The sequence below is a fragment of the Gadus macrocephalus genome, chromosome 7, assembly GCF_031168955.1.
Source record: "Gadus macrocephalus chromosome 7, ASM3116895v1".
Classification (NCBI taxonomy): Eukaryota; Metazoa; Chordata; class Actinopteri; order Gadiformes; family Gadidae; genus Gadus; species Gadus macrocephalus.
The window spans coordinates 8,951,335-8,976,357 of NC_082388.1; the positions used below are offsets into that span (position 1 = coordinate 8,951,335).

The following is a 25,023-nucleotide window of genomic DNA, read 5'->3' on the forward strand; positions in this document are numbered from 1 at the left end:
AACCACCAACACTATTTGGCCTCTTTTGACTCAACAAAAACTAATAACGACATTCTTCCTTCACTGTTTTAGATTTGTTTGTGATTGTGGCGATTGCCTGTCTGCTCCAGGCATGGTCCCCCTGTGTTTAGTGGTCATGCTGGACTTAGGCTGGCAAACACGACAACATGAACCCTAATTTATCATTTACTCTTGAAATAATCTTTCCATTTTAGTGTGAGAATGGCTTTTACACCTCCTGCTGTAAAACTGTGTTAATGGACGTTCCATGTTGGCTCTCAACACTTAAGGCCACAGTAATATCCTGAGGTTGGTTATAATGGAACCCAGCTTCAGACTCTACTATCACTTTGCCCTTAAGAGTATTGACTCAGATGGGAATTGTTGGTCCTTTGAGACTTGACGGGTAATGATGAATGTGGTTTAGGGGGAAATACCCATTTCCTGGCCTGTGGTGTTGCATTGTTGGTCCCATTGCCAACTTGACATCTTTAGTTTTTTTATTATTGCGCAGATTAGTGCATCATATAGAGGAAAGGCGTAGGTCTAGTCGCAGTGAGTAGTACTAGTGTTATCATATTTTGAGAACTGCCTGTTAGTCATACTGGTCCCAGTTAATTGATTTCCTCCATTACTATGCCTGTTGATGTACAACCTGTTTGTCATGTGTAAAACTGGGTAAAAAGCACCATGCACATGTTGCAGTTCTTTCATTGAAATGATCTGCTTGGCTGCACGTTCCTCAGAGAAGGAATGTATAATTAGTTGTTGAGGAAGTCATTCCTAGTCGCAGGCTTCTGCCACCATCAGGTTTTACATCCACGCCAGTTCAAATGTTTTGACTTGATGCTTTTAACACCATTGTGGGTGTCTTAAGCGGTCCTAGACACTAGTATGTTGAGGTCGGCAGGAGTGTGTAGCGGGCACGGCTTCAGTTCCTCACCTAGCCACGGACACGCACCCCAGCCTCCACTGCTGTCTACATTACGTCACAAGGGCCACACTTTAGATGGACCAGGCCCACTACGGGACTTCTATTGGTCCCGCCTCTTGTCCGTTCAGATGGTATACATCCCGTGATGTGACATAGCTCCAGAGCTACCCTTGGGGTCACACGCACGCAGTAGCGTACAGCCCCGCGTTCGGGATGTGTCGCAGGTGAAAGCGGCCTCGTCTCGAACCCAGCACGCTGTTCCCAACCGCTAGCCACTGAAGCTGTCGTTGTTGTGTCTCTCTCTCACCCCCCCTCTCTTTCTGTCTCTTTCTCTTGGTAATTTTAGCCTGACCTCTGTGTCATTGTTATTCTGGCCGTCAGGGCCGATGTTAATGTGGTGTAATCTCTGTTGGTGAGTTGGCTCGTGTCTACGTGCTGACCTGTGTCTGTGATTCTCTCGATAGCAACATGAACCGTGAGGACCGGAATGTGCTCCGAATGAAAGAAAGAGAAAGGCGCAATCAAGAGATCCAGCAAGGCGGAGGAGAGGCCTTCCCAGCCAATTCCCCTCTCTTTCCTGAACCCTATAAAGTTGTAAGTTTGCTCTGTTGATTTCTTTCTTTTAATTTTTTGTCTTTTTTTTTTTGTGTCATTTTGTCCTACTTTCCTTTTCGCTATTCTCTAGCCCTCTTCATCTGTGCAATTGATCCCCTAAGTTTTAGGTACCAGGATAGAACATCCAGTGTTACTGAATATAGGCCAAAAAACAGACCAGGATGCAGTTAGGTCACCTGTTAAACATGGTATTTTTGGAGGATTGATTTTACTGCTGTAGGACAATATTAGTGGGTTTTTTTTTGTGCTAATCTGCTACAGCAGGAGGTAAGTGCTGGTGCTATTTTCAGAAGGCCTGTGTTTCTTAGTAATTTGCACCACACCCCAATTTGCCCCTCACACCCTCTCCCCCTCCACCATGAGTCGGCCCCTCTCCCGGCTCAAACCTTACGGCTGCTCGTGCCGTCTGTATTGTTGTTAAAGCGCTGTCCCGGCCGTCCACAACAAAGCTGGGTTCATGGTGCGAGTCCCCCCACTACACCCCCCCCCCCCCCCCCTCTGAATGTCTCTGTGGCCCAGCCTCTATAGGGAACAGGGTGGACACCGCCCGCCCTCTCGCTCTGCCAGGGATTGATAATACAACAGAGAAGATAAAACAGTAATCGACTGCTCCACCAAGTGTGAAAGACTATCAAATTGAAGAAAGTAGCAAATTACATGAGAAAATCAATAGATGTTACTGTACTACGATACTACTGTTTTGTTTTTTTTCTGCACTTTACTGCGATTCCAAGCCATTGCCTCTTACCATTGTGCCATTTGCAAGAAGATTTTTCCTGCTTGTATGTCTCGTACATGGAAGACAAATGATCGACTCTCGAGCAGTTGATGGTACATGTTTTTTGATGTATTTATTAGGGCTGGGCAAAGATTAAAAGTTTTAATCGCATAGTATTGGTGAGTTAACTCGCGACTAACCACACTTTTAAATGTATGTTTTAAATCCACTCCAAATATGGTTAAATGAGATTATCAAATAGAATGACACATTATCATTCATACCAAATGTACTTGATAAGCAGCAACTAGACCAAGTGATCTTGAGGGAGTTTTATTGACTCACTCAGTGTGGGTTGAATATGAACGGAACACCACCGATTTGGGAATTGTAAACCGGCTGTCTCTTAATGCAATTGTAATCAGTAGGTCACATACTGCAAGTGTAATTGAATGTAAGTAAGTGGAACAAGAAACAAAAATGATTTCTGATATGAATGTTTACATTCTGTGGGCAAAATCAAAGAAGAAAGAGAACGGGCGTTAATGCCTCAATTAATTACTTTATTAATTACTTTAAATTAAGTAAGGGATAATGTATTGAATGCCGGTCATTATCGGGAAAATAAGCCCAGACAGGGCGAACCCCACACCGACGCGAAGCTGAGGTGTCTTCCGATAATGAACGGTGACGTTCTATACATTATCCCGCTTATTACGTGGCTACTTGCCAAAACGCAAAAATAAGTTCACACGGTGTGTCTTTTTACAATTTATTTGTTACCTGCATTTGTAGAGACGATGACGTTGCTTAGCAACCGAGTACGCTGGGGTTGATAAGTTACCGGACTACTTGCGGAATGAACGAAAGACGGCAATAAATCCACTTTCCTTGACAGCGGTCATTATATGCCTTGCAACGGTGAATTATCAAAAAATAATTCACCGCCGGAAGTTGTGAAGGCCCATGCAAGTGAATGGAGCGTTCCACAGCATTGAGAAGAGCTGTGTAATAAGATAGCGTAACTTGCCCAGCCATATTTTTTTTATTTACGTTGACTATAGACTGCACTTCACCACTTCACCGACTGTTAACTGTGTATTGGGCTTTTCGTTTGTGCTCAGTAAAAAAGTAATGTATTTTTTTTCTTTTAAGTGTAAAGCTAACAATAATTCCAGAGTGTTGGTGGTTAGGTTGCACCGGGCCAAATATCTTTGAAACCCCACTGCACTTCATCGGAGCGTAAATGTAGCTTATTTATTCGTCAAAGTGCATGGCAGTAACTGGAATGAAGGGACGAGTGGGTTATCTATTTGATACTAATGAATGAAGTACATGCATCATGAAGTAGAAGGGCTCTCCAGAGGTTCTGGGTTGATCATTTGCAGCAGCAAATTATCATTTGTTTATCATTTTCCTATCCAAGCAGTTCATTGTTGACCAGGCACACGTCTTGCAGTGAGTCTTGTTTTCAATGGGTGACTATCAACATCTTGAGCGTGGTTCCTCCCTCGGTCTACTGTGTTGCAAGGCCCTCCTCCCTGGCATTACTAGTGACATGCGGGCCTGCCAGCCCGAGTCTTCCTGCCCTGGTCCCTGTAATTGTAAAGCGGATTTGTGTCCGTGGCGCAGCTCTAATTCTTGCCACTAACCAGATTTGTGCAGAGCTCAGTGGCTCCTCTCCTTAGCCAGAGCCAGTCATCAGAGGCTGTGCGGGGAATGCGTCCTGACAGGCTGGGAATGTAAAGGGATCAGAGGTGAGGGTTATGATGAGGCCCGCTTGTTTTGTCCCACAACAAAGTGAAAGGTATGAAAAGCAGCCTTCGAGTGCACGTGTGCGTCGTGGGAGGCACGTCTTCGAAAGTGCCCCAGTTACTTTTTTTTCTCTTTGCTTCATTGGTCGCTTTGCGAGAGACCAAACCTTTCTTTAACTTTGCAGCTGAAAAACAACTAGAAATCATTGGTTGCTTCTCATGGGGGTATGAGTCTGCAGCAGTCAGTATTTTATTTTCTTTCTTTTGTCATGCTTCACTAAATTCAAGTATGCCGTGTTCTGCTTTCATGGCCATGTGTGCACCCGCTCGGCTGCAGCTGCACTTTGATTGATGTAGATCAGCAGTGTGTAGTGTAGTAAGTGCATTTTTTTTTTTTTAATCTAGATATATTTCCCAAAAAATGACTGGATCTTTGCTTGGGTCTTATGTAACTGTTCTGGGGTTGTACCTTGGTCACCACCGTAACCTACATGTTGAAGATATGATAAGCCAACAGCATGTGTTTTGATAGATATTGTAACATCTACTTAATTTCTGGCAATGCAGGCAATTACTCTCAACTTTAAAGGAGTAGCTGCTTATCAAGAGGTATTTTATCAAGCCACTTCTGCAACACTCCAACAACACTGCAAAACACTATGGTAAAACCATTAGACTATATCCCTATACTCAATATACACCAGGAAGGGATGTCTTACTAACACGCCGTGACCTGATTCCATTACCACACACAACCACCATGGCACTGCACCCTTATTTCTCCAGAGATGCCAAAAGGACAGAGCCGGTCGTACCGGTAGAGGAGTGAGCGTGTTACAAGGTAGCTTCCTGCAGCAGAGCAGATAACAAATAGTCCAGGCTTCCTCTGAGTGACTCTGAAACCCAAGGTCACTCTCGGGCCTCTGTGTGAACACAGATCCTCTCAGCAGAGCTCCTGCCTCCTTCCACGGGCAGCTGGCGAGCCGCGCAGCCCAAGCCGACGGTGTGATTGATTTAACCTTATTTATTTTTGGTGGAACTTTGAAAAATCGTGTATCTCTCTCCTCATATATCATTCCCGCCACCACCTATAGGCAGATTCTAACTGATATTTTGGCTTGCTTGGATCGTACTCCATGTACGATGCACTAAGCGATTGTCTAGTCGTTCATATATTTTGCAAGTGTAAAGCTTTATCACCGCTATAAGGATACACTTTTCATTTTACCCTTTATGCTCAGTCTTTTGCAAAGCCCATATTTCTGCATTATAGGCCTTGGAAATGCAATCAAGCCTGTACATTTACTAAAGGATGGTCATTAACCTGGTGTAAACACTGATCAGGCTCTGACCCGTTTGTGTTCTCCCCTTCTTCTCGTTCCTTCACTCATCATTCTATCCATTGTCTTTGCTTCCTCCTCTTGACCCCTCATCTCGTGTATCCTACTCCCTTTCTCTCACCCTTCATCCTTTACTACCACTTCTTCTTCTTGTTTCTTCCTGCTCTCCCTGTCCCCCTGTCTCTCTCTCTCTCTCTCTGCAGTCCTGCAAGGAAGATAAACTGTCCAGCCGTATTCAGAGCATGCTGGGTAATTACGACGAGATGAAAGAACCCATCGGTGGAGACACTATGCCAAAGCTTGGCGGCAAACCTTCCAGCACTACCACTTCGTCCGAGGAGAAATCCAGCCAGGCGCTGTTCGGCAGCGACCAGCGCAGCAGCAGCAACAACAACGGCAGCGGCGGCAGCAACAGCAACAGCAGCAGCAGCAGCAGCAGCAACAACAGCCAGGGCAGCAAGTGGACCCCCGTGGGGCCCGCAGCCGGCTCGTCCTCGTCCCAGAAGCGCTCCGGCCTCCCGGGCAGCCACGGTAGCCAGCGGGGCGGCAGCCAGAGACACGGCGGCGAGAAGAAGTCCAGCAAGCACAGCAGCGGGGAACACTCCAAGTCCCACACGTCCAGCCCGGCCAAGGGCTCCCTGAGCTCCACGGCCGGCAGCAGCAGCAGCGGCGGCGGCGGAGGCGGCGGCGGCCATTCGCGGACCTCCATGTCCGACCAGCACCACGGCAAGGAGCAGCGCTACCGCAAGTCCCCCAGAGACAGAGAGGCCAACTGGGACTCGCCCTCGCGCGTCCACTCGTCCTTCCCAAGCGGCCCGCACTCGGGCCAGGCCTTCCCCCCGTCCCTCATGTCCAAGCCGGGCTCCATGCAGCAGAAGCCCACGGCATACGTACGGCCCATGGACGGCCAGGAGACGGCAGAGCCCAAGAGCTCACAGGGGGAGAGCTACAGCGGGCAGTCTCACAGTGGCACCATGGGCGAGATGAAGTCCAACGGCAAGGCGGCGCTCTCCAAGCTCAAGATCCCCTCTCAGCCGGTTGAGGTGAGGCCCGTCTGGAGCATCATGGGAGTTGTAGCTGGGGGATGAGTTGATGCTCCTCCAAGCATTGTGAAACCACTGAACTGAAACATGTCATGAATGGGGGGGAAAAGAGGCGACAAGTGTAGATTGAGCTTAAAACATTGAACTGAACGCAAAGTTTATTTTTGATTTGCAGATGTTATGAACATGGAAGCCATAGATTTAGGCATGATTAGCTGTCCAATGGAAATGGGACTTTGGTTACTGATTGTAAAGAGCATAAAAAGACACTGCTGTGACAGAGAATATGAAAGAGATTTACAGGGCTTTTTCAGAGGTTTATCTGCAAGCAGCCAAAGCAAAAATCAATAATGGTGTCATGATGGCCTACTTGGTCTTGGCCAGGTTACGAGCACTCCCAGCGGTGTCTTTACACATGGTGCAGTACATGATACAGCAATGCCCGCCCCCTATGGAAACCTACTGGTCTTCAGGCTTTCAAAACTGAAATGCTTGAAATGCTTCCAAGAATGAATCAAGCTGCTGTATCAGCGACATTGATAAAATAATGTGCATTATAATAACCAAATACACCAGTTTATAGGGGCTGCTGTAGGTAAGATTTGAGAGTTGGGAAAATAACAAGGTTGTGATTAACCATGGGAAAGCCAAAATAATAATTAATATTGTTGGATCTATTAAGAGATCTGCAACTAAAAACTTAGTTGAGAAAGTAAAGAAAGTAATCTTAGGTCTACTGTTAACTGAAAGGCAGAAACGATGACGTCCAACCTGGCAAAAAAGCAGCTTTCCCTGGGCGGGATCCAGCCGTTAACACCTCCAGGCCCACGCTCACTGGGACCGCTGAGTCTGCTGTTTGCTCCCCACTTAAGATGGCTTTATGGCCAAGCGGTTATTGCTGACTTTGTGTGCTTTAAGACATTAGCGGACAAAAAGACATGAATCACAACAGGGAGGAATTACGCAGACTCCCACTGGGGCTGGTGGAAACGACCCTCTCCAGTGGTTATCGCTGGTGCTTTTCGCTGTTCCACAACATCGACTGGCGCCGCGTTTGTTGTACCCTCAAACACATCATTCACACGTATTTGAAAGTAATAATCAGGCAAACGCTTTTACGTTCTTTATTGAAGGGAGTTTTTTTTTAGGGGTTGAACGTGAATACGTTCTGCAATCAAACAGAACTGACCCGCCGTCTCCACCAAGATCGCACACTGTTCTCAAAGATGTATTGTATAGAAAACTGTCAATTATAATGGCCTGTATCATAGTAGGCTAAGAGTAGCCCATCTTGTCTTGTCAAATGTAATGCAGATGCTCCCATGCGTACATTGTGGTCGTATAGTGAAAGTTGTTGCCGGAGGCGGTGGGTCGTTCAGCGGTGGCCTCGCCTATGGACAGCTGCTTGTACACCGGGGCTAATGGAGTGACTCACACCTCTCATAACGGAGGTTCACCTGTCGCGCCGTGCTGTGTGACAACGCTGTAATGTTTCTTTATGTCCACAGGGTGCCGGGGACGCCAACTGCGTGGATGAAATTTTAAAGGTAATCCCGATGTTTTCCTACATGTTTAAGTCCACCACCATGAATCCTCTGTTTTTAGAGTGTCAGAGAGTTCAACGGGGTCCATACGATTGCGTTCTTTATTTTTTTCCCCCTCATTTGACTCTTTACCCCCCCCCCCACACACTTGTCGCAGGAAATGACTCAGTCGTGGCCACCGCCGCTCACAGCCATCCACACTCCCTGCAAGACTGAGCCGTCCAAGTTTCCATTCCCCACGAAGGTCAGCATCCCACCACTGCACCCAGCCACGCTCCCCCCCCCCCCCTCCGAGCCCCTTTCTTGGGCTTTCATCCAGCAGGGCTTCACGGCCTGTCTTGTTGCCAAACAAGTATCGAAAAAGAACGATAAAAAAGTCAGTTTAGGGGCACGACTTTGTTATTGGGTCCCGAAAAGGTCTAGCCCTCTCCCCCAATGAAACTACGCTGGAGCGATTTGGTGTTTGGATTCTGAAATCTGATTTATAATCGGTCACGTAACCAAATACCCGACAACATCACCGGGTTTCCAGGGTTATACTGTGCATGCAAGCTCTAGTGCTTCTCATGAAGGAAGGGATTGGCTGTACACAATGTTTTTCTTGGAAGCCCTAATAACATTACAAGGATGTAGCTGAACTACTTGATTCTAATTGGCTGATATTAAATGTTGGTATCAGTTGTGTGGTACCTTTTTTTTATTTGTAATGTGTTTTTCCTCTTGTTGTAGGACTCTCAGCACACTGGCTTCCCTGGGGGACACAGTAAGTATCTCCCTCACCAAATGTTCAGTCTTATTTATGTGCAATGAATTAGTGTTCTACTTATCGTCTTTGTATAGTTCTATTTGATTCTAATCTCCGCACGCACGCTCTCTGCAATCGATTTAAAATAGGCTGTTATTAATGGAATAGTTATTACTACAAGTTGTCAACTTGTCATGGGTGGTTGAATCTGAACGGGTCCTAGTGCTCATTCAAGCACAGGCTCATTCTGTTCCTGTGCTTCCAGAGCGGTGCAGAGATGCGTCCAAGAGCTCCAGCAGTCACCAAGCCAAAGTGTGTGAGGACCAGCCCAAGTAAGAGACTCATCCCAAAGCCCCTGTTGGGTTTACGCCTCCTTTCTGATACACAACCCCATGCATGCATGTACTCACACAACATGTGTAGTATGCTTTTTATTCTTTTTTTTTTGGAAAGACTTGGTAGAAGAACACACTTGAGCAGTAGAAACGTTGACTTCATCCACGCCCCCCCCTATGTTAGGAAAGGCCATCCAAACTAAACACTAGTGCGCTGCAATGTAAACCTCTTTAAATTGGCTTAAACACCCGTTTCACCCTGGTTTAGTATGCTGGAGGATGACTTGAAACTCAGCAGCAGTGAGGACAGCGATGGGGAACAGGACTCTGCCAAAAACACTTCCAGGAACACGTCTAACAGGTAGCAATAGGCTCTGATCGATACCTACAGACAGCGTTCCCAGAACCTCCTCCACCTGTTGAATATGCATACCAAAAAAATACCTCACACACACTTTACTCGGAATCAACTGTGAGGCCGGCGATTGGTCCATTTGTATACTTTGTATTTGTTTAATATTCATATTTTCTATTTATAGAAAGACATGCCTGACATGAGGATTTAAACCATAGAAATTTTACGAATGAGAAAATCTGTGAATAATAAAGTATGATCTAGCGATGGCTCATCCTGTGTGACCACCTGTTGAGTGACATCCTTGGGGTTCCCCCCCCCCCTCCTCCCATCCCCACAGCAACAACAGCAACAACAGCGAGGGAGCGGACCCCTCCAGGGACGACTCTAGCAGCCGCAGTGGGTCCGACAGCAGCTCGGGCTCGGACAGCGAGAGCGAGAGCAGCTCCACGGACAGCGAGGCCAACGAGCCCCCCCGGCCCGCCTCCCCCGAGGTACGCCCGCCGCTCACTACCACACAGGGGGACCGCACCTAGGGGGGGGGGTGCAGAGCCCAGACCCCCAGAGCCCACCGTCCGAATAGAACCACACAGCTAAGGGGACGGAGAGCCCAGTCTCACAGGGTGCAGGCTCCCATACCCAGGGCCCACTGTCCACCTAGGCCTTGTTAACCAAGGCATGGCTCGGTCAACCATCCTTAAAGGGGACGTATAGATGAGCAACGTTGACTTCAGTCCACTGGGTAGGCCGGTAGACTGATCTATCCAGCGCAGATCTAGGTGGCCACGCCCACTAGTGATGTCATATGGGGCAGATTTTCGAAACGGCTTGTTGGGCTAATCACACTCACACCTGGTATACCCTTCCGAAGAATATCATTCCCTGAGCTGCGATCAAATCAGTAGATGTGGTGGACACCAGCCCCCCTAACCTGTACCCCCCCCCCCCCCTCCCCCTCCCGCCTCCAGCCCACGCAACACATGGCCAACAAGTGGCAGCTGGACAACTGGTTCAAGAAGGCCAAGCAGTTCTCCCCGGCGTCCCCGGTGGACGGCGCCAACGGGCCCACCAAGTACAAGAAGGAGGGCCGGGACGCCAGCTCGGGCCGCAGCTACGGCGGCCAGGGCGGCTCCAAGGACCCCGGCGCGCCCATGCCCGGCCGGGACCTGCGGCCGCAGCAGAAGGGGGCGGAGACGTCCCGCGGCCGGCAGAAGTCCCCGGCCCAGAGCGACGGGGGCGGGCCGCCGCCGCGGCGCACGGTGGGGAAGAAGCAGCCCAAGAAGTCGGAGAAGCCGCCGGTGGTGGAGGAGCCCAAAGGCGGGCTGAGGGTGGAGAGCGAGCCGGCGCCGGAGATCCCGCCGCACCGGCCCAAGGCCGCCACCAAGGGCTCCCGGAAGCCCAGCATCAAGAAGGAGCCCAAGTCCTCCCCCAGGCCCACGGCGGCGGCCAGCGCCGCCACCACCACCACCACCAGCAGCAGCACCACCACCACCACCACCACCACCCCCGCCTCGGCAACCGTCGCCGCCGCCGCTGCCGCCGCCGGCCCCGCAGCCGGAGCCGCCGCCGCCGCCGCCGCCGCCGCCGCCGCCACGGACAAACGCAAGGCCAAGGCGCCCACCAAGACGTCCCAGAAGTCCCGGGAGTTTGTGGAGACGGAGTCGTCGTCGTCGGACTCTGAGGAGAACGACAGCATCCCGTCGTCGTCGCAGACGCCAAAGTACTCGGAGAGCATCCGCACGCCCGTCCTCATGTTCTCGCCGCTGGAGGAGAAGGGCCTGCTGTCGCCGCTCAGCGACCCTGAGGAGCACTACCTGGCGCGACCGCCCCCCCAGCAGGCGCTCTTGGTGAAGATAGGTACGCTAACCGCCGCCGCGGCTTTTGGATTTGTCTGACCTTTTGTTGGCCTTTTCTTCATCGGGAGGATAAGCTATTTTTTGCCTTTCACAAAACACAAAGCACCATTTTAAACAGTCTGAGAGTCATTACATTAAGGTTTATGGGTGGTTAAAGTCGCAACTACTAGTTTGGCTTTCTCCCCCTTTTCCTTTTATTTAGATCATATTCCTGTGATATTGAGTTTGGACGATAGAATGGGTCTCAAAAGTACTCAATGTCCTCATTGTATGGCGTCGCAGTAGCATTCAGAGCAGTAAACGATAGCATTGAATTATCGCCCACTCCTATCCATCACTATGACAGTGGTTCTGGTATCTCTGGTTCCTCCCCACCTGACCTGGCGGTGTGCGTCCCCCCCCCCCCCCCCAGACCTGAGCCTGCTAACCAGGATACCCGGGCTCCCCTACAAGGAACCGGCCGAGATCAAGGTGGAGAGGGATGACTCGCTGGACCGCGACGGGAAGGAGTTCAGCAAGCAGAGCTCGGGGAAGAACTCCAGCAAGGGCAAGAGGAAACACAAGGTATGACCCACGGCGTGGCGTCTTGGCCGTTGGTCCGTACGTCATGGCTCTCACCGGGTTGACCCCAGCTCTCGGCTGGCTAGAAGTCACTGTGTTACGGAAGCTTCCCTAAGCCCTGGTGTTTTCATTCAGAGTAAAGGGAAAAGGTCTCAGCGTTCAGTGACAAACGAGTGTTGTGTTGACACCCTCGATTTGAGGGACTTTCCCCGGGGTGGAGTAGTGAATCGTTGTGGTTTTTCATGTTTTACGACGGCATATTGCCGCAGTAGCTACGCCAAATGTTTTGACACCATTTTGTAAATGGTGAGTTAGCAAATGAAAGTAACAAAAACAATATGCTTAATTGAGATGAAAGCAAACTGAGATAATAACCCACCCCAAAAAATAAACATTGTACATTAGCTAGTACATCTTAACTGAAAGGATCTCACAAAGCAGTTGCCATTTTATTCCTTTGCTTTTGGCACATATTCCTCTGCCTAACAATGTTGTTCTGTCTCTCTCTCTCTCTCTCGGTCTCTCTCTTCTTCATGTGGCCTTAGAACGATGACGACGGTACAAAGCCTGACATCAAGAGGTCCAAGCAAGAAGAGAAGTCTCAGTCACACCATAAAAACAGCTGTAAAGAGTGAGTTTGCTTCAGCTGTCTTTTTGCAACGAGTAGCTGGTCGTTCCCTTACACGTAAAGCTGACTCATGGTTTACCAGTAGCTGGTCGATCCCTTACACGTAACGCTGACTCATGGTTTACCAGTAGCTGGTCGATCCCTTACACGTAACGCTGACTCATGGTTTACCAGTCGGAAGTGGTGCAATATTGTGACACATCTCGAAATTATAGTGTGTGCGTACGTGCATGCGTGCAAGCAGAGCATTTCAAATGCTGCTCCAAAATGACCTTGTAAACTTCTCTGCGGAGAGTGCTCTAATGACCCACTAATGGTCTAAATATAGAGGAGAGTACCCCAACAATGACATGGCCCATTTAGGCGGATAAATATAAAAAAAAACTGCTACCACATTTTTTTACTTCTAGTGTATGAGATATGAGGAGATCTTCAAAGGTCGTTAAAATGGTAAATTTATTACAGTGTGTACTAGGGTTGCCGCGGTATACGGTATTACCGGTGTTACCGGTGTTGAGGCCAACACCGATTACTCGGTGTTGCACACCGGCAGCACCGATTATTTTTTTTATTTTATTTTTTCAGTAATAAAAAACAAATTCTGTAAAAATGATTAATATAATTAAGAAAATTTAAATGTACAGAATAGGCCACAGTTCTGCTCTGTGCGGGAGAATTGTCGCGCCGAGAATTGACGTGCTTCCTTACAAGACCGGTAACCATAGCAACGCCGGTAAACAAACCCCGCAAAACCCAATCCCTACGTGAGCTCCCCGCGCTACGGCCATCCGGAGGCGCACAGAGCTTTTGGCCGTGATATTATTATAGATAAAATTATATCATACTATTATATATAGAACGTTGTAAGACGCCGAGAATTGGCGTGCTGCCAGCCGCTGTCACCGAGTGTGAGGGGAGAGTTGACGGAGAAGATGGCGGTTGACCTATAGTTTCAAAGTTAATACCGGTGTTGACACGAGCGTATTACTCGGTGTGAAAATGTCCACACCGCGGCAACCCTAGTGTGTGATCAATTTAGGCTACCGATGTTAGTGAGCCACGAAACACCCTAGATGTGTACATAAGCATCTGAATTGTGGAATAACCAATGCCACCTAGGGTCGGTAGGTGCTGATGCATGGCCTGGTGCTCCATGGTGCGCCTGGTGATGGCTGGTTTAACCCGTGGACACTGATTATTCAATGTACAGGTGTGCAGCCCCAGAGTCCCATCAAATCTAGGCCAACACGTCGTTTCACTCTATCAGATCATATTTGTTTCGACCAATGATGTTGCTATAGGCATGGATCTATAGGCGCAGATTTTGTTATCACAAAATCAGCCCGCAGTAGTCAACTGGAAATGAAAGTGTGTTAATGGTTTCAAACCATCACCGTGCAGACGGGCCACTATAAAAATCCCCTAATCCTAGAGCCATGCACGCCGATTTCTCTTCAGTAGAATATCTCCGTAGCCAAACGGGAGAACACGTATAACTTGGCCCTTGTTGTTAGCACTCTAACGACACGTTACCGTTGCTGCTCTCCCCCCTAGGTCGAAGAGGTCTGTGGAGAAGAAGGAGGAGCCCGTGCCCTCGCCCTCAATCTCGGGCCCTCAGCGGACCCCCAAGGCGGAGCACCACAGCCGAAAGAGGACCATGAGCCAGTCGTCCACCTCGCTGTCCAGCGGCGCCGGCAGTGGCAAGGAGGGCAGCCACGGCCCCAAGGGCAACTCCAAGCACCGCAAGGGAGAGGACAAGGGGCGAGGCGCACGCGACGGCAAGGTGTGTGTCAGGAGGGGACTGATGGTTCAGGAGGGTGCTGATGACTGCAGGCTGAACATGGGCTGGTTGGGTTGAAGTGTAACGACTTTATAGTTTCTACCTGGGAGAGGGAGGAAGAGAGCACCCTAATACAACCAGAGTGGGCCTGTGTAAGAGGTACGATGAGAAGATCCATTTGGATTTGAAGTGATGTGTCGTTGTTCAAAAACAGATTTGTGGAGCACATTGGCCACAACCTAAGAGTGGAACAAAGTGCGGCTCCAGAAGTACCGCTGGGTTTAAACACCGTTTTATTATCATGAACTGGTGTGTTGATCCCCCCATGAGGGCGGAAAGGCATATTGTATAGCATAGGAGGGCAGCGTGACCTCGTGGCCCCTCGCCAGAGGCTATAAACATGATCCAGGGACGGCCTGGATCGTAATGCGTCCAGGCAAGTATTCTGCACCATTATCCTGTAGCTTAGGTGCGGGGCGGGAATAGTGGGGCGAGCAGGGCGATCGGGGGCCGTTTGTGTGTCCGTACCGACGGGTGTGATGGAGAGAGAGAGAGAGGCCCCGCGGTTGGTGTTGCTGAAATACCCACAGAGTAGCTCTGCTCTCTCTCACCTCCAAGCCCCCCCGCGAGCCAACGCTTTTACTCTCTCATCCCGTATCGCCTCCCAGTTGACACAGAAAATACGCTCTTCAGACCCACCCCCCCCATCCCTACCTCTCTCTCCAGGATAAACCGTCCAAGGGCTGTGACAACCTGCTGGCCGTGCAGCCGCTCACCACCGACGGCTCCGAGTCCCAGAGGTCCAAGCTGCTGTTTGAGGACAGGTAAGAGGAGCCTCTGCCACCACTGATGCCCCCCCTCCCCTTCTCCACCCTCCTCCCCCAGCCACTGCTTCAGCAGGTCACAAGCAGCTGCTGCACGGATTAAGGAGGCTACCGTTTGATGCTTTAGTGTGTCTGAAGCACACACACAGACACGCAGACACGCAGACACACACACACACGCCCACACAGAGATGGGGATTTAAGTTAACCTTAAGGAAATTGACTAGGGGGATGAATGCCATCACCTCCCTCATCATCACGCAGAACCATTATGCTTCTGATACGCGTGTAACGACCTGCACGTTCAAATCCAAACCATTGTATTGTTATCCAAACAGTGTTTGGTATTATCCAGTTTGCCTGACTGGTTTGTGTGTTTTTCTGACTGAAAACAGTAATCCCACTTATTTCTTGTCCTGTTTCATTGATTACACGTTCTTTTATAGTCTTCCTTTACATCTAGACGTATCTCGACGTTTAACTGGCCCAAACTAAACTCTCTAATGCTCTGTATTGAAATGCTGTCTGGGCTTTTCTTAGAATCACACACAACCCAGTTAATTCCCATTCAAAACATTTACAATAACCCATATCACCACATATATCAACCAAGAAGAAGACTTATAGAGTTGGCACACAATGATTATAGTAGAAAACATCACTTCAATAGAAGGAACAACATTAAAGTAAAAACATTAACAATTTATATGGAAATGAGACTTGGGATTTTACTTGGACCTTGCAAAAAATCTCTTTGTGCGTCTCTGACACACTCACACACGCAAGCAAGCATAGACCCAGAGACCGACACACAAACGCACCCCTTCCCAGCGGTGTTCTTGGGACTGTGCACATTTCCTTAAAAAAAGAGAAAGCACGGGGAAGTCCTCACTGAAAGCAAATGTCATGGGTTCTCTAGTGTCACGGGGAGGTTTCGAGGGGGCGATTCAAATGGGGATTCATGGCATGGGGAGACGGTTGAAGTTCCGCCGCAATGATGAAAAAAAAACTCTTCCCAACGCCCTCCCGGCTAACCCTGCCGTTCCACTGAACTGAACCTGATTCTCTGTGTGTTTCAGGGTCCATTCGGCCGACTACTACCTGCAGGAAGCCAAGAAACTCAAACACAATGCGGACGCGCTGGTAAGGCCCGAGGAGGGTAGCAGTGGAATCCAGAGAATGGCCCTGATGGTTATGCAAAGTAGCCAGGGCCACGCCTCGTCTAGGCTGTACTGTTTGCATCTGTGATAGTTGATGGGCACAGATTGAGTCAATGAGATTGTGAGAATGCTGGTGGTATGAAACTAAATCGATCACAGAAATACAATACTGATGGCCGTAATGGTTTGTCCAGACACAGTAGCCTGGCTACGGCCAGACCAAGCTCCATCGTAGATTGCACGTTGGTCTGGGGAAGCTGCTGTCATTTTCTTCAGCACAAGAGGCTTGATCAACGGGCCTAGTTCAAACAAATCTGTACGTAATTGGCTGCTTGCTGTCGAATCCCTGTCGTCATTGTGTTAAACAGGCCAATAGCACGTCAGGGGGAAAAGCAAGCTTGGTGATTGGCTCCCGCAATAATGTATCGGAAGCAGGAAGTAATGTATTGCTCTTCGCGGGGCGATTTCAAATCACCGGCAGAATGGGCTGGGGGTACCCAGTCTACTGACACAGGTTTTTTTAATTGGCTTTGATTTTGTTAATAGGCAATACCTGGAAACCCCCTTCAATGTTTTTATATGATCATGTATAGTTGTGTCTTTATAAAGTAAATACCGCAAAAAGAGGTTCCCATTCCCAATACATTCTTGCAGATGATTCTTAAAGGCCTCCTAAAGTCACCCACCGTGGGTGTATATATTATGTACCACTTCCGCTCTTTTCATAGTTTCCCTTGTATTTGAGAATGCCGTGGAGATCCCCCCCTTGAAAAATCCCCATGTTAGCAGGCCCACCCCAGCTTATTGCAAAGGGCAGTCTCTGTATCAAGTCTGGTATCAATTATTTACCCCTGGGGACACTAATCAGATACCCCCCCCTGAGGCCCCGCCTCCTCCCTCCTGACGCTCGCCTTATCCTTTTGAACCCGGCTCCAAGCACACCGTGCGTATGTTTGGTAACGTGGCCGTGAGGTGGACGCACAGACAAAAAGAGTGTTGTGTTATCCAGACCGGGGCCCGACTCGCTTACCAACACGCACGCACGCAGGCCTTTGATGGGCCGCCGTGCCAGCGCTCTCAGAGACGCCCGAGCGCCCAACCTGCACACAACCCTCTTCACCGGTTGGTTGGACTGTAATGGACACCGCTGCGAGCGGCCCACGAAGGAGCCCCGCGTTAAGAGTGAAACGGTGCTTGTGTTGCCGCCAAAGGTCTACGACCACAGTGCTTTACTTGTCAGCTTATCGTGTGTGTGTGTGTGTCTGTCTCTCTCTCTGCAGCTGGACCGCTTTGAGAAGGCGGTCTACTACCTGGACGCAGTGGTGTCCTTCATCGAGTGCGGCAATGCCCTGGAGCGCAGCGTCCAGGAGGCCAAGTCCCCCTTCCCCATGTACGCCGAGACGGTGGAACTCATCAAGTGAGTACCGAGCAAACACACACTCCCTCACTCTCTCACCACCAGCTAGGGTCCCGTTTGTGCTTCTGTATTCACCGAGTCTTGATGTACGCTACTGCGGCATACTCGAAGATTCATGTGATTTATTGGAAACACTCTGCAATAACGGTACATTAATGAACCATTAATTAACAATAGTTGATGCAGTAAGAAGCATTATTTTATAGCATTAGCATAGCGGTTAGTGTTGGTGTATAATTAGAGATTAAAATCATGTATAAATGAATACTTCAGTTAACATAATCACATTAGTCATTTGTTACTAGACCATTAGATAACTTATTAAAATGATTGATTGTTAGTTAATGCTAGTAACTGGCTCAATGAGGGTGGTTTAATGTACTCATATTAAGTGAACCTAACCATAATTTATTTTGAAGCCCATTTCTTAATGGTTGCTAGTTTTAAAACCTTTTCTATATCAAACGACGTCCACTGAGAGCCCGGCTGCTGTCCTAGCAGCTGGGTCACATGAGCATGCAGTAAGAGATAACGGTGTTGTGTTGGAAAGCTGGTGCTTAAACTAGCAGCTCAGGCTCGTGTTGACTGTGTTCCTCAGGTACACCATGAAACTCAAGAGCTACATGGCCCCGGACGCCACGCCCGCAGACAAGAGGCTGGCAGTGCTGTGGTATGTTGACTCACCTCACCCATCGGCTGCTGCCTGGATACCTTCTGAACCGGTTCTGCCCCAAAAAAGACAAATGGGCCCTCAACCCAGGCTCACTCCTTTGTTTGTAGGAAGTCACCCGAGGCTAGATGTTACGTTGATGTGAAGGCTAAACAAATAGTTGAATGAGAGACGATGTACCCGGAACAAATTTTCTGTCGAGTCTATAACCAGTTTGAAAGGATTGTAATTCCATCTAATCTATCCATCCCGTGACGGATTTAAGTGATGACATTTGTTTTTATTGGTATTATGATGTCGAGAAGCCTTCCCTTCTCTCAGGCCGTGACTTATCATGATGTGTTTTGTTTTGTGGGAATGTGATAACGTTGGTGTTGATGAAGTGTGGTCTCTGTCCATGCAGCCTGAGATGCCAGTCCCTACTTTACCTGCGACTCTTCAAGCTGAGGAAAGAAAGCGCACTCAAATACTCCAAAACCCTCACAGAGCATCTGAAGGTAACCTCAAAGGCCCTCTCCTCCCTTTGTCCCCGTTTTGTGGATGTACATTTTTACAGGAAGTCCCCAAGGGGATTTGAATGCTCATTTGCCTGGCTTAAGACACATTTGTGTGCCTCAAATGGTGGACTCGCGTGACATGTTTTTTTTGCATCCTATTTGTTTTCTACTTGCAGAATTCCCTGAGCATCACTCAGGCTCCATCTCCAGGAATCGCAAAGTAAGAAAAGTTTTACTTTCACCACTTTTTCTTCTTCTTTTTTTTGGATTTCTCCACACAGAATTCAACCAATGGCTGCCAGTTAAAGTCTGACATAAAACATAGCACAAATTATATCATGACCTAAACGTCACGCAACCGGGTGCGGGACGGTGTCATGTGAACAGTGTTTCATCCACAAGCAAAAGGTGCTGGGTTTGACGGCTCACCGCCAACTCCCTACTGACTTGACGCGTCTCTGACTCGTTCTGCTATCCGAATACCGTACTGTTTTGCAGTGAGAAAGTGAAGAATAAATTACAAACGTTAAGAAAGATGTGTTTAGCACTGTGGCATTCCTTCACCCCCACCGTGCTCTGACCATAGCCTGTGTGTGTGTGTGTGCGTGTGTGTGTGTGTGTAGCAGCAAGGCGGCCAGCATGCCCTCCCCGGTGTCCCCCAAGCTGTCCCCGGGCTCGGCCGCCAGCTACTCCTCCAGCAGCGCCAGCGGCGGCAGCGGCAGCTCCTCCGTCACCATCCCCCAGCGCATCCACCAGATGGCGGCCAGCTACGTGCAGGTCACCTCCAACTTCCTGTACGCCACCGAGGTGTGGGACCAGGCGGAGCAGCTGGCCAAGGAGCAGAAAGGTAAACACTGGCACCGCCGCGTGGGTCGGTATTGGGGGGCGGCATGTGGCTGATGGCTAGAGCGTCGAGGTTTCCCCCCGAGCAAGACGACTCACCCCGACGGCTCCCGACGAGCTGGCTGCGGCCCTGCGTGGCTGAGTCCGCCGTCGGTGTGTGAAGGAAGGGTCGAATGTCAGGCAAAATTGTAAAGTGCTTTGAGTGGCCACTGATTAGAAAAGCGCTGCATACATGCAGTTCATTTACCATTTATTGGTTTTATTAGTGGGCCAACCGCCAAAGTTGTGACCTATTGTAATCGAAATTAATATAAATTATTATCACGCCAATTATCTCTGGTTTGCCCATAATCACCCGATAGTTTTATTTTTTTGGTATTGAGTCTCGGAAATGGGCCAGAGTCGTAGCCCGGGTGGCCAAAGGGGGGCGCTAAAGCAATCAAGTGACAATGAAAACTTTGAACAAGTGCATGTCCTGTTGAACTACAGTCGTGGCGCTCTGTACACACAGGTCTCACCTCGGGGCACTCCTCAGGGGTGACGACGCCTCAACATCCCATAACGCGAAGCAGGGCGTTCGTCGACGCGTGCCGTCTTAAATCAGTTGAGCGTTGCAAAGAAATTGTCAGGGAAAGAGATGCCCCGATGGCCGTAAATGAGCTGGGACCTGTGTCAAATCGAAATGGTCTCACGCAGAGGCAGGCAAAATGATCTGTAACAGATGGAGCGTTTTCAATCCTTAATAGCTGAAACTGTTTTCCTTGCATTCTGAATCGGGGCGAGGGTACTTGTGTTGGTGAAAGTGTGCTAGTCCAGTGATTGCGCGAGAGCTGTTTTAAACTCAAAAAAACTCTTGTCTCTCTCTCTCTCTCCCTGTGGTCGTTCTCCCAGAGTTCTTCGTGGAGCTGGACAAGGTGATGGGGCCGCTCATCTTCAACACGAGCAGCATGACTGAACTGGTGCGCTTCACACGCCAGGGCCTGCACTGGCTGCGGCTGGACGCTAAGCTCATCCCCTAGCAAGGACTCTCCATCGAGCCTGCACACACGCATACACATACACACACACACACGCGCATACATACACCTGCACGCACAGCATGCACTTAACGTGCCGCTGTACAAACGCTTTCAGAGACGCCTGTGGCCGTGCGCCTGACCCCCCCCCCCCCCCCCCCCCTTCGATGACACACACACACACCCAAACAGACACACACTCAAACGTGCTCCCACCAACCCACAACACTGTGTCCATCTTCTACACCAGCTTGCCCGAAACACTGAGCATCAACTCTTGTCAGGAGCACCAAACTGGAAGAGGCATTTTTTTTAACTACAAGGAAAGGAAGGAAGGAAGGAACACAAAGCCAAGCTGCCATGCTGCGCACCTCCTCCACAGAGCTCTGTCCCCGCCGGCAGAGGCTCCTGTCCGCTGCTCCTGGTGAATTAATGATGAAGACACTAACGTGGAGTTTGGTTTCCTTGGCTTCAAGCACATTTTAGCTTAATGGGTCTTTTTTTTCATTTTTCTTTCCGACTTTTGTTTTTTGGTTTTGTTTTACCAAAGTACCTCCCTTGAACACCAAAGGTGCTTTAAAAATGAAATGTGTGTCTCGTTTTTATCTTTTCGGTGCCTTGTATGTGGGTACACAGACAGACGAGTGAATTTCCAGGCTCCATGGCTGAAAGCATTTAACAGGTTATTTTCCTCCTGCTCTTTTCACTGGTCTTTTTAGACATGGCAGTTTGTTGTTGTTATGAATGAGTTTGAGCATTGTTTTAAAAGGAAATAGGAAAACACGACCGGGGAACAATCATGGGGAATTAACACTTTTTATGATCAACAAAATGGCCGAAATGAAATGGCAGTTGGAGGCGTGGTGACGGCTAAGATGGTGTTGGGCTTACCCAACAAGATAGGCCTGTGTGCATCATTCTGTTTTTAATATCCTGTGATCTAGGCTTTTAAATGATAGAGAGAGATATATATATATATAGATATATATACGTATAGAACACTTTAAGATGAACTCCAACCAATGGGGATGCAGGACGAAGGGGGAGTGGCTAGTTTGTGCACTTGAATGACATCACGGATGCTGACGCATTAGGTCTCCCAAATCCCACTGATCAAAATGTTTTGTGATTTGTGCTGGGGGGGGATGTTGGGTGAGGGACACTTTCTGTTTGTAATTTGATTTATTCACTGTTGTGCGACACAATATTTATTTCCCCCTCCCCCATCACTGAAGTTTTACCAATGCGCCCAGCCCCCCCCACCGCCCAAATCGGAACAATTCCATAGCTATGAATTCTTTCATTAATCTTAACTTTTCAATTTTCTCCTTGTTCTTCTCCCCGTCTAAGCTGGGCAAGGGTTTCCTCTTTCTTTTTGGTAATGGCACCCCAAGCTCATCGCGCGTACAATGCAGTGGTTTTTAACGGTCATTAAGCATAAACTAGTTCTGTATAAAGCTAAAATAGGAAAGGGCCTTTTATGGAGAAGCTAGGCGGCGTGCTTTGTAAAGCAGCACAGGTGGTGGTGGTCGAGTGAAGCAGTGTTCAAGCAGAGAAATGAATGCTAGGGTTGTACGGTCTGGGCAAGAGGTGTCCCGGCGGATACAGATGTTAATTATCTACCAAGCTTTTTTTTCTTTTGTTTCTTTCACATTTTCAAATGCATAGGCTTAAAACAGGGTTGAATAAGGGGTTAATTAAATTCATAAGTATTTGTATATGAAATTCTCACTATTTAAGTGTATAAAAAGCTCTGGGTCACTTTGCCTTCTTTGCTTTGTCATATGTATTGCAAAGAGCTGTAGGAACCATCCCACAGCCTATTGATCTATGTTGCTATGGAGCCCCGACCCCAGCTACATATCTCTCCCACATTGAGCTCATCGTCACCAGAACCAGGTGGCAGCTGATGTAGATGTAGTTCTTTCAGAGCAGGAAGGTAACGTTGAGTTTGTTTAAACCTTCGAGAATATATCTTTTTTTCTTCCCCCCTTTTTTATTTCCGTTTTTATTTCTGGGTTCCAAGTAGCGTGGCTCCGTTTTTTTTCTCCTGATTCACTTCCTATGAAAAACACATGCTGGAAACATTAGAGCCAGGTTGAGATCCAATGGATTTTGCAAGTAGGGTTTGATTTATATTTTGTACGGGGTAGGGGGGGGGGGGGGAGATGGGTAACGTATGCCAAGAGAAAAAATGCCGGAAAATGTAGCTTCTTGTGTAAAATGTTGCTATTTTTTTTTTTAATTCCTCCGAGTTGTCTGGCGATATCAACGTTCAACACCACGAGGTAGAATGACGCGCACGGGCGACCATTACTTGCAAAGTCTTTTGGACCAGGCCTGGGTTCTCCTACCCCCCCCCCCCCCATCGGCTCCCTGGCCTTTTGCAGTGGGAGATGCTGTTAATTCCTCCAGTACTCGTTGTAGTCGGAGGAAGTATTATTTGAATCTATGCAGGATTTGTACAAGAAGAAAAAAAGACCTTTCTATTCTCCGTATTTAATTTTTATGCTTGGGATTCTTCCCCACTCTTTTTTCCTGTCTCAGAAAGCCTTTTGAACTCAAATCTCCAATGCCTTTAGCTTTTGCAGGTGTTTTGTGTACTGGTTTAATATATATGTGTATATATAGGTCTGTTTTCTTTTTTAACGGGACACATTGCGGTGGGCCGCTTTGTACTTTAAAACTGGAGGCCACTTTTCTGTAGGAGCTCCTCTGGGTTTTGCCAGCCCCTGTCGACACCGATGTCTTCATACACTGATACACTTTGTAAGTAAATGGTCGCCACCCAACATTGCATACACTATGAAATAGTTTAACGTACACCTTTCAGCGACGGCCTCGCTAACCCCTTTAATTTATTGATCTGCTCTTTTGATTATTTTCCCTTTTTTTCGTTTAAATCAGTTTTTTTTTTTTTTAAATAAAATGTACAGGGGGTTGTTAATGAGATTTCATTGTAATTAATATTAATTTTAACTTGAAGTTTTGCAGGGTATGGCTTTTTTTTATTTTATTTTTTACATCCAGTAGAAAGAGGTTAACACTTGCATGTTTCTATTTAAAAAAATGTACAAATTGTAAATACAGCATTTCTTTAAGGGTGAATTTCTACTACCGTTTGGCATTTTTATTGAAATTTAAAGATGTAAATACATTTGTGAAATATGCACATTTTTTCCTCTTTCTGGGAGTATTTTTCTTTACATTTCTTCCTTTCTGGCTGTTGAGTGGGAACCGCCGTCTCTCAATGTGTATTTAAGAAGTCTCTCCGCTTGGATCCGTCTGTCGAACAATCAGCCGCCACTTAATCCCACGTCTCTCTCCCAAGTCCAAACTCTAATATTTCTTCCTCTCTGTATTTGATACCGAGACATGTACATCCATAAAGTGTGTTCTGTTCAGTCTCATGAGATGTGTGAATGCCTGGAGACAGCGGTGGTTTTAAGTATGTCAATCCAACAGTTTTCTTCCTGAGTGAGCCTGGTGTTTGTTTTTTTACACTGCGTCCTTATGGAATAATTGATTTGTGGTCTTTTTGAAACGGAGCTATTTCTCTAAACTTAAGAGTTGTAGGAGATTATACAGTCTGTTGTATTATAATCTTTTTTGCTAAAAGTGGTCTCAAGTGAGACTATCAGCATACACAAAGTACCATGGTATAAATTGGATTAGTTTTGAGAGGGAAATGAAGATAGTATATTTAAAGGATGCAATATGATCAAGCTATGGTACTCATTAAGTTTGGTTGCAAACTTGGATTATGTAATTTAAAAACATTCTTGTGAAGTAAGTATTAATTGTTACTAATGGGAGTCTGTCCTAAATATTCTTTGTATTTTGCCGTATTGAGAATAAAATATATATGGTTATGTTTAAGACGTTTTGTCTTCATTCTACTTTTCACGTTTAATAAAAGACTAAAACTATGGCACACCACATTTTGATCAGTGAGAGTAAGCCTACATTGAGCCGAGTGATGCGTTGGACTCATTTGACTTGACCATGATCAAATGATTAGGAATCTTTTGATCATGTAAAAGCATGATCAAGCCAACCTTCCTCCTACTAAACCTAACCCTACATTCTAGACTGCACGATAAGACCCAGTTTCATTGAAGATGTTTTTGAAAAGGACACTGAACAAATTGGGATCTCCTGGTCACCTTGATATGTGTGATGCCTGAGTTGACCGTGTGAAATCCAGGGTCACTTCACCATTCTAACAGCGGGCGCTCTTGAGGTAAAGTACTATCTGCTGATGGTGACGTCTGTCGGTGGCCTCCTCCGGTGCCCCGGGAGAGAAGCGCCATCATGTGGTGAGGTGTGCGATCCTCCACTATTTAATACTCACTGTTTGCACTGGAGCAATATTTCAACATTTGTAG

General features: G+C 47.8%; 1 protein-coding gene across 6 annotated transcripts in view; it reads left to right on the forward strand.

Annotated features, from left to right (window-relative positions):
- The window catches only part of aff4 (AF4/FMR2 family, member 4), a 33,614-nt gene extending 9,100 nt beyond the window's left edge, over positions 1-24,514 (forward strand). For 2 of the 6 annotated variants that reach the window (XM_060056439.1, XM_060056437.1), the window contains exons 2-21: positions 1,399-1,528; positions 5,565-6,404; positions 7,913-7,951; positions 8,106-8,192; positions 8,678-8,711; positions 8,959-9,025; positions 9,297-9,389; positions 9,724-9,877; positions 10,352-11,240; positions 11,652-11,803; positions 12,346-12,431; positions 13,983-14,211; positions 14,902-15,032; positions 16,112-16,175; positions 17,473-17,609; positions 18,208-18,279; positions 18,683-18,776; positions 18,953-18,996; positions 19,400-19,623; positions 20,511-24,514. In XM_060056439.1, the coding sequence (XP_059912422.1) occupies positions 1,403-1,528; positions 5,565-6,404; positions 7,913-7,951; positions 8,106-8,192; positions 8,678-8,711; positions 8,959-9,025; positions 9,297-9,389; positions 9,724-9,877; positions 10,352-11,240; positions 11,652-11,803; positions 12,346-12,431; positions 13,983-14,211; positions 14,902-15,032; positions 16,112-16,175; positions 17,473-17,609; positions 18,208-18,279; positions 18,683-18,776; positions 18,953-18,996; positions 19,400-19,623; positions 20,511-20,638 (3,690 nt within the window). In that variant the 5' untranslated portion in view covers positions 1,399-1,402 and the 3' untranslated portion in view covers positions 20,639-24,514. The remainder of the gene's footprint in view (positions 1-1,398; positions 1,529-5,564; positions 6,405-7,912; positions 7,952-8,105; positions 8,193-8,677; positions 8,712-8,958; positions 9,026-9,296; positions 9,390-9,723; positions 9,878-10,351; positions 11,241-11,651; positions 11,804-12,345; positions 12,432-13,982; positions 14,212-14,901; positions 15,033-16,111; positions 16,176-17,472; positions 17,610-18,207; positions 18,280-18,682; positions 18,777-18,952; positions 18,997-19,399; positions 19,624-20,510) is intronic. The other 4 variants (XM_060056438.1, XM_060056441.1, XM_060056440.1 and 1 more) reach the window with 4 other exon arrangements.
- Positions 24,515-25,023: the final 509 nt, after the last annotated feature.